Source organism: Papaver somniferum, chromosome 1 (assembly GCF_003573695.1).
Source record: "Papaver somniferum cultivar HN1 chromosome 1, ASM357369v1, whole genome shotgun sequence".
In the NCBI taxonomy this organism is placed as follows: Eukaryota; Viridiplantae; Streptophyta; class Magnoliopsida; order Ranunculales; family Papaveraceae; genus Papaver; species Papaver somniferum.
In genome coordinates, this window is record NC_039358.1 from 152,152,573 (window position 1) to 152,166,882 (window position 14,310).

General features: G+C 39.3%; 1 protein-coding gene across 1 annotated transcript; it reads right to left on the reverse strand.

Moving 5' to 3' along the window:
* Positions 1-6,641: 6,641 nt before the first annotated feature.
* LOC113352371 lies at positions 6,642-7,764 on the reverse strand. Its single transcript, XM_026596198.1, has 3 exons — positions 7,482-7,764; positions 6,793-7,240; positions 6,642-6,690 (listed from the first exon to the last, which is right to left on the reverse strand). The coding sequence occupies exons 1-3, from the start codon at positions 7,762-7,764 to the stop codon at positions 6,642-6,644; spliced, it is 780 nt and encodes a 259-aa protein (XP_026451983.1).
* Positions 7,765-14,310: the final 6,546 nt, after the last annotated feature.

The window sequence follows — 14,310 nt, forward strand, 5'->3', positions numbered from 1 at the left end:
CAACCCCCTATCACCATTGTTGATTTAATGGAAAGACAAGAACTTCTTGCTAAGGCTCAGAAGGACATGGCTATAACTCATAAAGAGGTACTCACTTTCCTCAAGACGCTAATGGAGTGATTACCACAAGAGCCGTGTCAGCCCATAGAACCAATGAGGAGTATTTTCAACGCTTTTGGCAAAAGCACTTCAACAGGGCGTGCATTCATAGATGAAGAGATTCGTGTTACTCCTGAGCGCTCAAGGGAAAGGAATCATCCGTCCAATTTCATCACGCATGAGGATCTAGAACGACTTCTCCAGCAGCGAGACAAGGAAAACCCGGTAGACCTGCACCAGCATCGGCCTCCTTATCCTCCTGATGTGCAAAGAGTTTCTCTTCCGGGAGGATACTCCTCTCCTCGATTTTCCCTTTATGACGGAACTGTGTATCCAACTTGTGTGAGATGGTAACCATTTTCTACAAGAAGTGTTTCTTCATATCCGAGCAAATCACCTTTTCAGATTTGGGGAGGATGTTCCAACGAAACAATGAGCATCCAAATGATTATGTCAAGAGGTTCAAAATCCAGGCACTGGATTGTCACGATCCAAATATGATAGAACAACGATTGGTGGAATTATACATTAATAGGATGGTACCCATCTATCGTTCTATGCTGGAGAATCTGCAATTTCAGACATCCTCTGAACTTCGTGAAGCTGTTAAACGCTCGGATACAACAACACCTGCCCTGCTAGAAAGAACCAGGCCTGCTAGGAATGAAGAGCCTCATGATATTCGTGGAAGCATACATCTCACCAACGGGCAATACAACCTTCAGCCTTCTGTAAGCAGCTTCACTGAAGCATCAAGAGGAAAACCACCAAGATACAACATCCTGCGCGTCCAAAACCGCCAACTCCAACCTCAGTACCACATGCACGACTATCACAATGATAAAACAACGTCTAAGATATTCCACATCTGGCTCGACGGCAACAACATCAATGAGAGACGCTTTCAGAATTTCGTCTTTCGTAGAAGAAGTAGTTGCGTTACTGGAGGAGATCGCACCTGGGACTTAAGAGGTACATACAGACTCCCCATGTCAAGAGCTTCATCATATTTGCAGAACATATTAGTTAAGTCATTCGCATGAAAGAACTTCCCTACTCCTCAAAGACACGATCCAAAAAAAGATAAAAGCAAAGGCGCGTCGCTGAAGAGTGCTCAGCACTACCCATCTCGAAGATGCTGAATTTAGAGAGAAAGCACGCTATCGTTATGATTCCAAGATGTCCAAAGACGTAAACATACTCAAGAGAGCGGACGTATTGTTAAAGACCAACGATATGCCTGGATGTCTATGAAACACAACGAAGACGCAAAGACGACCTCATGGTCAGCAACTCTTACGATCCTCATCAACGTTGGGTTCAACTCCAACTCTCATCCAAATCATTTCTTCAGAAACCCAGCGTGACAACATATATCAAGTTGAAAGCTCAGTAGATACTCGTGGTCAAGGGGGTTGTCTCCCTCTTTTCCGTTCCATGAGGAAACGTCAAGGAAGCTATCGGTTACATCATCAGCTTATCCCTCTAATAACGATACAATCTCTACCGTTATATGAAAACCGCCAAGTTCGTGCAAGTAGCTACCACGCCTCTCCTTGCCGGTCTCTTATGATCACAGCTGCTGCCAAGAATCGTTGTTGCTCGCCAGAGCTTCACCATAACAACAACCACTACGGAGAATCCCTTCACTGTCAAGGACTTCTTCAACACAAGAGAGACGGTCAATCAAGAAGCATGTAATTTGCAAAGGAAAATCAAACTGAAGGTCGGTCGAATCCTTAACCATTATTGTTATCTCCCCTATTCCGAATTACCGGAAGAGGGTGTTGCATGCATTGAGATGTTATAATAGAAACATTATTCTTTCCCATGAGGAGAAAACACGACTTTCCGGCCATCATTATTTGTGTGTCGTCTTCCCATCTTCCATATTGTATCGCCTCGAAAAAATTGGAAGAACTCATTTTTTGAAATCAAGGGTTAAGGGCGCCCTCACTGGAGTTCTCTCCAGAAGCCGCTTCAACGCTCTCTCCAGAAGAAGATGCTTCAACACATGCTCTCTCATGAAGCCGCTTCAACGCTCTCTCTCCCGAATCCGCATCAACACTCTTTCCCGAAGCCACTTCAGCTCTTTCTTCAGAGGCCGAAGCCGCTTCAACACCTTACCAATGGAAGTACGTCTTTCAAGAGAAAATAAGCTCGGGATAATTACACCTGGGGACTGCCAGCACAGGATGCCTTCACGTCCCTCAACCGGTTTATTTCTAATATCAACAATCATCATTGTTGAAGCTTTACGAGCCGCAGAAAATTCTCAACATGAAGACGTATGTGTGCATCAAAGACTCCAAAGTACAAATCGGAGATGTTTTCACGTGTCCAGCCACGCCATCGATTATGAAGTGTAACTAGGGACTGCTCATCGCATCCCATTCCATACAAGATTCAGAAGACGGTTCAAAGGATGTTGCTTGAAACGAAGTCCTTGAAGACTTGATAGCGGCATGATGACAACGCCTCTCAGCTTGTCTACTTCACTTAACGGCTCCGGAGGATTGTGCCCATACAAGCATCCCCAGCATATCATCATCGCAATCAGAAGGAGCAAGATGACTGAAGGAAATCATCAAGTATCCAGTACATGCTTCTTAGGGCAAGCGTCATTCGTACCCTGAAGTGTAGCTGCTTCAATGACGAAACAACCTCTCAATCACCATCTCATTGTGCCTAGATCCCAGAAAGAAGTTTCGCCATCTGTAATTTTCATATTTTGGAAAATCCCTTTACGAAATCAGGAAGTAGCGAGCTAGTGCACGCGGTACTCCCAGATTGCAATTACTTCTTCAGACGTGTCCAATCACATCACACGCGCTATTAATTGGAGATAGAGCCTCCGCACCAAAAAAATATGACTCATGGATCTCCTGTTCACGGAAGCACAACACACGTGATATAAAATATTCTGTGATTTTTATGAAATCCACTCAGAATGGTACGCGTAGTAGCAATCCCAAATATTCTGTGATTTATATTATATACCAACATTATTAATTAATGCATGACTAGCCTAGTATTTTCTGTGTTGTGTTCTCAGCCGAACTCTCGTTATTGACATGACATGACGATGAAGTGTTCACTCTCAGCAGAGTAGCATGAATCTCCCGAAGTGCCAGTATCGAGATCTGCATGAAAATACCCACACATCTGCATCACTCTCCGACAAAGAGAATCTCGTATCGGCGCACTTTTAAGTTGGATCGATCACGCTTGAATTCCTTAAGAAAAATCTAGACTGTTAATATCAGTCTCAGAAAAATCACGACCACACAATTTGGTCGCATGTTTTAGCAAACCCAGACCACTCCTGGCAGAACTAGGTAATCACCTCATCGACCGCCGGTGGGCCTACTAGTGTCCCAACCAATCGGATTTTATTTAAACACATTCTAGCGTTGTCAAATGCCAACCCTAAATAGGGTGGTCACGCTGTTAAAGAAGCTCGAACGAGCTAGACTGTCCAAAACAATCTCAGAAGCATCACGAACGTCCAACTTTTCCAGCCTGGTTGGACGGCTTGGATCCTCCTACGAACGGTTAAGGAAGTGCTAACATGATCATTGGCGGGCCCACTAGTTCCCTAGTCGATCGACTTGCATGCGGCAAACCTATAGAGTGCTCAATTGCTTACCCAAACATGGGCGTTCACGCGTAAAATAGCTCAAACGAATTGAGACCGGAAAAGACGGTCTCAAAACGCATCACATCCGTCCAACTTATCCGGCCTAGTTGGACGGATTAAATCGTATCTTGAGATATCAGAGAAGCGCCGGCGTGTCCACCGGCGACGTAGCCACACCCACGGTTGATCGACTTGTTCACGGCAAGCCGAGAACGTATAGAATCGTTCACCCAAAGTAGGGTAAACGCGTTGCTTTAGAAACCCCAAAATTACGTTTGCGGCAACACACTATTGCCACAAATCGATCACAACCATCCAACTTTGCCAGCCGAATTGAGTGTCTTAGATTTAATTTTAGGTGACCCAGGGGATGTCAGTGTGCTCCCTAGAAACCCACCTTTGTACATGGTCGATCGACCTACTCAAACCCAAACGCAACACCTTGAATCGCTCGCTCAAAAGGGAGTTGGTCGATCGGCCTCCAAACCCTAAAAAAATTGCGTCAATGGCATTGAACAACTGCCGCAAATCAATCACGACCATCCAACTTCGCCAGCCTAGTTGGACGGTGTAGATTTATTTTCGGAAAATTAACAAAGTGGTGTTATGACCATCGGCCATCACTCCTCCACAGGAAGTGATCGACCAGGTAATAGTTCGCCCATAGGGCACTCGGACAATCACCCCAAAATGGTCGATCACGCTACCCTTTTAAGACGCTTATTCGCGGCTTATTCAATCAGGATTTAAAACAATGATGCTTCATACACATCGATTAAATTGAGCTGCTTAAATGTGATGCTTCACATGCATCAAATACATACGATATTTCATGTCGGCCTCATAAACAACTTAGTTGTTTAACTTAATAACACCATATGATATTATTTGCGGCAAGTCCCACGACTTGACCCACTTACTCGAGACATCAAACATGTCACAAATTGGGGGATACTTACTGGGGTATTGGTCTGGCGGTTTACAGCATGCGACGTGCAACGTTCCCATTATGAGAACGTGTCAGGAAAGGACGAACGGTTAACAACGATGAGTGTAGTGGGTGAAGGCGTGATCACGTGATGATCACCACCTCTTGCACAACCCCACTACTCCACTACTTAATCTTCTCCACTTCCTACGAGATCAGGGTGGCGCTCAAATGACTTGTATAAATAGGTTTTCAACCTATTTCGACAAAAAATAACACAAGTGTTATCAACACAGTATCCAGAAAACACCAAAAACTGATATCTTACATTCTCCAAGCCAGTTCCACATTCTGATACAAGTCATAAATAGCCACACCTTCATAATTCAACGTTCTGATCTCAAACACCTTCTTCGCTTCCCTCCCTAAGATCAACCCCTTCTCCTTCACTTTGTGACCGAATTGAATCTGGAACGGCCATTTCTTGGTTTAGGCCAGAGTCTTACAGATTGATCTCTCGAATCTAAAAGTACCCCATGCAGTAAATTGTTTAGGGTTTGAATTCGTTTCTCATCAACACACCCAAATTTACCAAAAACAGTAGAACCAGTTTTTACCCTCAAACACCCACATGTGAAGATATACCTGCAAGTGCTGATGGCTCGTTTCCAGAGACAACAACAGATGAAGAAACTCCTGCAACTCTTGACGACTTTATGGTAATCACTGCTACAACTCAGCCAACACATGATGATGATTCTTTGGTGATAACTGCTACTACTCAAGAAACTCAATGTGACAATGCAGAGGACTACGAGTTTGTGAGACTAGGAGCTAACCAAGATGTTCAAGTAATTGAAATACTAGATCAGGTTCTCAACGACATTAACTAAGGTGGGGGAAATTCTGAACATGGACTTGCAGAGATGGAGAGTGCAGAACCTAGATCCAGTGTTAACCACTCTTCCTTGTGTAACTTATTCTGATTTTTTTTCCTTTCTTTTTTGTTTATAATGCAAGTGTAACTTCAAGTTGCACATTGTAAAATCATGTGTAACTTAAGGTTACATACAGTACAAAGCATATTAATGCAAGTGTAGATTTTTGTTACACATGCTATACAAGGCAAGTGTAACTTCAGGTTACACATGCTGAGCATGTGCAATTTTTTTTATTATGCCTATTTTTGTTGTTGCACAACTCAAACTTAGCAGAACCTTGGTAGTGATCAACTCACTGTGAGCCTTGGCATAGATAAAACTCCAAAACCTGTCGGAGAACTAGTCAAGGAAGTTGTGAATAAATAAAGCCAACCAGGGATCATACAACAACGCGTACTGAGGAGCTGAAAAGCTGAAAACCAAGATCTCGAACGGTATGAAATAAATCCAAAGAAGAATAAAGGTATTGTTATTGAAGAAATAATGGTTGCAGTTCCAGAAGAAGAAGATACAAGGGCTGCAGTCGTAGAACAAGATGATGGGACAATGAGCAAGGATGTAAAAGGTTCCATAGTAATTGAAATGCTGGAAAGCGATCAAAAGGATCAAGTACTTGAATATTTCAATACACATCCCAAAACGTAAGTAGATATAACCTAAACCAAAGCTTGATTCTTCTGTTATGATGTTGTGATATATCATTTTAATATTAAAGGTTGTACTACTTGATTATGTTATGTTGTTTAATTGTTTCTTCTTTCTAATGTAGATACATTGCTTGGATGAAATACAGAGACGATGGTAGCCCGCTCTTTGATATAAGTGGAGAGCTAATGCTTCAGCTTACCAAGAAAGAGGTCTACTTGGATTCAGAATTCATTGATTAAAAAATATTAGCAGGTTGAGAAGAAAGATGAATTCAAACACAAAGTATGAACAAGCGATATTCCTCTCGTCGAAAGCATATGTAAGTACTTCGAAAAATTTAAAATCTTCTTGTATGTAACTTCAAAAAAGGTTATGTAACTTAAAGTTACACATGATAGTGGAATGTGTGATGTTGGGTTTGCATAATGTATAACCTGAGGTTACATATGCATTTACAAGAAACAAAGACAAAAAACAAAAAAAAACACTCCACTAACCTGATCAAGAAGAGCAGATGCAGACATCTTCTTGTGAACCAGAATCCATCTATTGAATGATCTCCTAGAGTACTAGATGTGCGTCCATAATGATAACCTTTAAAATAGGTATTCACATATGATTCAGGTGGGATGGAATCTATGTAATCAACCACCCAATCGCAATTCAAATCTCTAATTTTTTGTATCTCCTTAGCATGGTTTTCAGGTGAGAGTGAGTATGTGGCTTCTTGGAAATGGTCAAGCACAAGAGAGTAGCTAGGATCTGATCCATTGATGGGAAGATTAGTCTTCAAATGATAGTAACAGAAGCTATGGTATGAGTCTGGAAAGACAAGTGGAACACCACGCAAGAGTCCTTCATAGCGATCCGAAAGGAAGGTGATTGACCTCCCGTCACCAACAACTTGAGTCAAATTTCTTAAAAACCACTCCCAGTTGTTGTTATTCTCAGTATCGACTAGTGCCATAGCAAGGGGAAAAAATCCTACAAGTGTGCAAAAATGAAAAAACTATAAGTTACACAAAAACATAAAACAATGTGTAAATAGAAGTTACACATCCTATACATCCTAAAAAAAAATATGTAGCTTAAAGTTACAAATGTTATTCCTCAATGTGTAACTAAGAGTTACACACTGAGTAAACCAATGTGTAACTGAGAGTTACACATGTTTAACTCTCAGTTATCTGTCATTTACAGTTTTTCAGGATACATAGAAAAATACTTTTATCACCATTGATCCCAGTAGCTTCCATCAAGCAACCTCTGAATCTACCAGTAAGGAAAGTAGCATCCAAATAGACTATTGCCCGACAAAACCGGTACCCTTTGATGCATGCATCAAACGAGATGAAAATCCGTTGGAACTGTTTCTTTGAAGGATCATATTCAAAATCTATCACACTACCTGAGTTTGTTTCCCTTATAACATTAGTATACCATACCAAGTGTGAGTATGACTTCACATCGTCACCCATAAATAGACTCATAAACCTTTTCCCTACCATTATAGGTCTGATAATACTCCATAGTAATTCCATAGTTAGTCTGGAAATCATCAACAATTTTCCTTGGCTTCTTATGAGGATTTTTCCGAGCTGGTTGAGTATTTTTGATTCAAATTACACCCACCGGCACCAAAAGTATGCTCATGGTTATAAGCCCTGACCTGAAAAAGTTCATACAAAAAATAAAAAAATCAACCAAAAACCAATCTGGTGCAAAAAACATCATGTGTAAACCAAAGTTACACATACTATACAACAGAAATGTAACTGAAAAAGCGGGGGTCTAACAACACCACCACCCAATATTTCGCTTAGCAATCTGTATGGACTAACTCTGAAATACTTTGCTAGAGAATTAACTAGACAGTCAAACTCAATCTAGATAAAAGTATATAAAGGAGTTAATATCTCTCTCTTGATTTGATTTTTACTCAAGCTAAAAACAATAGCGAGTCTTTATCAAATACACAGAATACTTGGGGGTACCAAAGACCAATATCCAAGGATCAATCAATATCAATCAACAACCAAATATTGGATTTCCAATTGATGATCACGAACGCACAACCTGTATTATTTCAATTATATTAAATATAATGCGGAAAAGAAATAACACAGACACCAGAAATTTTGTTAACGAGGAAACCGCAGATGCAGAAAAACCACAGGACCTAGTCCAGATTGAATACACACTGTATTAAGCCGCTACAGACACTAGCTTACTGCAAACTAACTTCGGACTGGACTACGGTTAAACCCCAATCAGTCTCCCACCGATCCAAGGTACAGTTGTACTCCTACGCCTCTGATCCCAGCAGGATACTGCACACTTGATTCCCTTGGCTGATCTCACCCACAACCAAGAGTTGTTGTAACCCAAAATCACAGACTTGATAATAAACAGATCAGTCTCACATAGAAAAGTCTATAAAAGGATAAATTTGTCTCCCACAGATAAACCCTAGGTTTTGTTCCGTCTTTAGATATAAAATCAAGATAACATGAACCAATTGATAATTCGGTCTTATATTCCCGAAGAACAGCCTAGATTAATCAATAACCTCTCTACAATCCTTCCTAACTACACAAGCGGATTGTCGGGGAGTCACAAACAGTGAGACGAAGATGTTTCTGACTTCTTTATCTTGCCTATCGGATAACTCTCACGATCTCAAGCCAATCAATCGATTGTACTCGTACGATAGAAGATGCAACATCAGATCACACAACTACGATAAAGTAGTATCGGTCTGGCTTCACAATCCCAATGAAGTCTTTAAGTCGTTAACCTGATTTTAGAGAAGAAAATCAAAGGTTAATGGAGATCGACTCTAGCGGGCGCACTATTAGCACACAGACGTGTGGGGATTTGTTTTGCACAATGCTAGATGTCTCCTTTATATAGCCTTCAAATCAGGGTTTTTCCTTAGTTACAAAGCAATCCATATTCACCGTTAGAGGAAAACCTGATTTAGATTCAAGCTAATATTTCTCAATCGTTAGATCGAAAATTTAGCTTGTCACACACACTTGGGTGGACGTTTACTGGGTTTGTGAAAACCATGCCCAAACGTGTACGTATATGTTGGTTCAACATAGTAACCCAAAAGGTTAACCATATGAGCATTTCATATTAACCTTGTTCTTCTTCACCATAACTAGTTCAATTGAATCAAATGAACTAGTTACAGAGTTGTTCAATTGCTATGAGATCTTATGTAACTACACAAGACAAAATTGAAACAAAGATGATTCGATTCGATTGAATCGGCTCATGAACATTATAGCCACGGTTTGCATAAAGCATTCCTTAGTAATTTAATGTTGCATGTTCAGAGCACCTATTTAGATCATAACCTCTTAAGTTCACAAACAAGTTCGCGGACTTAAGTTAATCGGTTGAGTTTTCCAAACTCAGCAGAAATTCTCGGGATGAGAACTTCCGCCAGTTCGCGGACTGGGTTCGCGGACTGAGTTCGCGGACTTAGCACACAAACGAGTTTTGGAAAATCCCAGCAGAAATTCTCAGTCGAGAACTTCCGACAGTTCGCGGACTGAGTCTGCGAACTAGGTTCGCGGACTTGCCAAGCCAATTCCACAATCCTTCTGATTTCTCTTGATCAACAAAGTTCGAAAACTTCGGTTCAAGGAATACATGGTTATGTAATCTAAACTCTCATTTCAATCATTGAGACATTCTCAGAGGACGCTATGTAGCCGTTATTCACAGACCGATTCATGTCAGAGCGATTCTCAAAGTGATTGAAACTTTTCATGACTTTCGTCACTAGGTGAAGATAAACTTGATCAAAGCGAAACGCTTTACCAACACACGATTTCGAGATAAAAGATAAGCAATGAATGCTCAACTCGAAATGTCAAATGTGTATGATCTAGTCTATATAGCATACGAATTTTGTCTCATAAGAAATAGGAGATAGAAAAGATAGACTTTTGAGTGATAGATAAGTTCAAGTCTCCACATACCTTTTTGTTGACGAAGTTCCACGGTTCCTTGTATAGATCTTCGTCGTTGTATGATGAATCTCCATGAAGTTCTTGAGATCAACTACACTTTTCTATCCTAGTCCGAGACTTAGCTATGTAGGCTAGAAATCAAGACTTATAGTTTTGATCACTAACATTGACAAACATGCTTGAGATAGCAACGCATGCGAGGTTGACCGAGCTATGCCCTAACAATATCCCCCTTTGTCAATTTTAGTGACAAAACTATTAATACATATGGAATACAAAAAAGATAAACTTTAGTGGCTCCTATTCCATAGTTTAATCTTCAACGTTCCTTGAAATCTTCGTCCTTCCAAGTACTCCAATGATCCCAAAGGTTATAAGTTTAGCACCATCATTGTTGAAGATCCGTAGCTATAACAATGAGAGAAATTGAGATTCTCGATCATTATTATACAGTGTCATAGTATTATTATATAACATCAAAGTCCAATTGTATCACGACTTTAACAATAATACTACGGTGATATGTATCACTCCCCCTTAATCAATACCCATCTCGATCATGGAAACCAATCCCCCTTACACAATGATCCGAAGACCATACGTATTTGTAGTGTGAACTACAATATTTCTCCCCTTTTTTGTCAATAAAATTGGCAAAGGTACAAGAATGGATCATAATGAAATTTCCACAAGAGATATTTCATGACCAAAAGAAAAATGCATACCAACTTAGTTTAGATGCAATCTAATAGCCAAAGCTAACAACATTCATCAAGGAGTTTTAATATACAACATAACCCCTATAAAATTTCATAGCCGCAATCCCCGCAAGATATTACCATTAAGCACAAATTCAAAAGAACTCTCCCCCATTTGATTTCATTCCCGAGAGAACAACAAGAGCGACCTTAATTTCGAAAGAAAAGAAGGATTTTATATTGGACACCAAAAACCATAGGAATGGTTTTCTATATCCAAAGCTCAACCAAATTAACCACAAGTAAACCCATGATTAATTCAATTGGAATACGCAACTAAATCAAAACCACAAAAGTGATCAATTTAATTGAAAGTGCTCAACATAAGTAAACTCACGGAGCTACGACTAAGTCAATCACACGGAGATGACTAACTTAACCGTTCAAATACTCAACATAAGGAAAACCTTACGGAATATATGACTATATTAACCAAATAACATGATAGTGTAGCCTTTCATATACTCAACACAAGAATTTGTGGAATATATGAAAACTCAACTAGATTAATTACAAGGGAACCTATAATTAATCTAATTGGAATACAAATAACCAAACTAATCACCGAAGTAATCAATTTAATTATTTTGGGCTCAACATAAAAGAACTTATGGAACCCCGACTAAGTTCATCATAGAATATGACAACCTTAACCGTACATGTACTCGACATAAGAAAGAAAACTTATGAAGTACTAACTAAATAACCAAACTGGTTGATTAATTTAGTTCCTAATGCTCGACGTATAGCATCTTATGGAACAACCAACAAAGCCAAGGTAAATCGACTTAGTTGTAAGGTGCTCAACATAAGACACATAATGGAGCCTTCACGGTAAAACATAATAAAATGGATCAATGAAGATCAATACCGTGGATAACATACAAGGATCTATTCTATTTTCCATCATAACGACTTAATAGACTTTATCCTTGTTGAACAAAAGATTTTATCCTATTTTCCATCAAATTAATGATTGCATAGGCATAACTTTTGTATATGTCAAAAGTCCATTCGTCCTTTCATCAATACGAATACCGATTCATGAACGGCTTTACTTTTGACTGCAATATGGGACATTCAAGTTCACGGTCGTAAACAATACATATCCCATAAAAATATTGCAATATCACAAACCATTGAAATACTGCAATAAACATCATCTTCCAAATATTTTTAGAATTTAAAACCAATAAACCTAAAAAATAACATAAGAAGATGAAAACAAAAATAGCTATGTGTAGTCACAATCATCGTTATTCAAAGCACTAGTTATTCTTCCAACTAATCCAAAAAGAATACTTACTAGGCATATAAGAAGATGCATTACTCATCACCTTCATCATCGGACAATTTCCAAGTAGCTTGAATTGAATCCAACTCTTCCTTGAGCTCGGGACACTTGGTTCCAATTAACGACACTTGATTTTTTAAGCACTTTACTCTTGTATTTACCTTGCACACACCCTTGTAAACTTTTTGAATAAGACTTAAGGTGGTAGGGTCTTCAATATCAAGAGGAGTACCTCTTTGTCGCTTGCGAACATTTTCCCTTATACGCCGAAAGGTACATGGACGAACAAGTTTGGGGACCCCAAGAGAATTTCCAATAAAATCAAGTCCACGATCACGGGAAATTTGGATAATCAAACAAGGATAGCCTAACATCTTGATATGAGAAGTCGTCGTCATCATTTGAAAGATGATAAAACCACAAATGTCAAGATTTGTATTGCCGGATTCAAGGAAGTAGACTAATTCCGCAAATTCATAACTCCACCAAGAATTCTCAATTGTGGAGGGACAAAGGTTAGAGATACCGAGTTTTCCAAACGCCATTAAAGCAATACTAAGATCATTAGTAGGAAAATTTCCTTGACTCCAAACAACCTTATTTCCACAAAGTCCAATAGAGATATCATCATATGATGGACGTTCATCACTTGGTCTAGGTAACCGTACGTTCCCCAATGGTATTTCGGTGACCCTTGAAACTAACTCTCTATTAACGAGGAACCTTTCTCTATTTATCACGGATTTAAATTCCATCTTCTTAAAATCAACATCATGAATGTTGGCATAGAAAATCCTTATTAGAGAATCAAAACCTTCACCAAGGCCATTAAAGATATTCCCAACATTGAACTTTTGAAGCAACCTAAATCCTCTTCATGTCCACTAAAGGTTTCCAACTTCTTTTCTAGAATAAAACCTTTGGAAGCAATTCTATCAAAAGTTCTAGCACAAGAATCATTCACAAACCTAATTCTAAGAGAATTTTGATCACAAGGAGGATTCAAACTAGAGGATTTTGAGCTTTTAGAACTCATTTTCATGCTTCTAGAACCCATCATAAAGAGATATACGAGAGAAAATTACTTACTTGAAGAGAACCTCAAACACCCTTCCTTTTGATTTCTTCAAAGAATCTTTAATGGTGGAGAAGTACAAACCCTAATTCACATACGCGGACAGAAGATGAGAGAGAAAAGGTTCGCGGACCACCAACATATATATATATATATATATCCCTCATTCATGGGCTTGGAGTGTACACGAACGGTGTCCGACAAGACTTAGGGGATATTCTTAGCCCTTTTCACATTAAGGGTATGCAACCAACATCTAACAGAAGCAATAGAAAGCTAACTAAGCACAACACAACTGTACACAACACAAACTATTTCTTGCCCCACTTCAATATATGTACAAATGGGGTAAATGCGAATCTTGTTACCAAGAGGCATAATGCACAGAGGAGTTCTCATGCGATATCTCTGGTTGATAAGTGTGAACAGTCCCTGTAGTATAATCAAAATAATGATGATAGTCAGGGCAGTTAGAGCTTCTTATCCTTCGTTTATTCTGGCTAGAAGAAGGATTCTTCCGATTTCTGGGTTGTACAGTATCAACAGATTTAATACATACGAAACCCTTTTCGGAATGATTCTTAGACTTAACAGAATTAAGTTTTTTTTTAAGAATTTAAAAAAACACCTTCGAACGCTTTAAACAGATCTTTATCAATTGATCCATCACGATAGTATTCCTCATAGAGATCAAGAGTTAATCTAGTGAGGTTCCATATCCTTGAGCGTATTGAACGTTTTCCCAATTGTTCCTTATTTTTATTTTTTCCTTCAGATTGCTTCTTAACATCTAAATCTCCCCTTTTATATGAAGTAAGATTATCATGAGAACCCAGAGGTTTTAACCATAACAATCTTTGAATAATCTTTACGGAATTCTGGCGTGCGTTACAGATGCCAGGAGCAAGTTTTCCAAAGAAATTCCACATAGGGCAATTTAT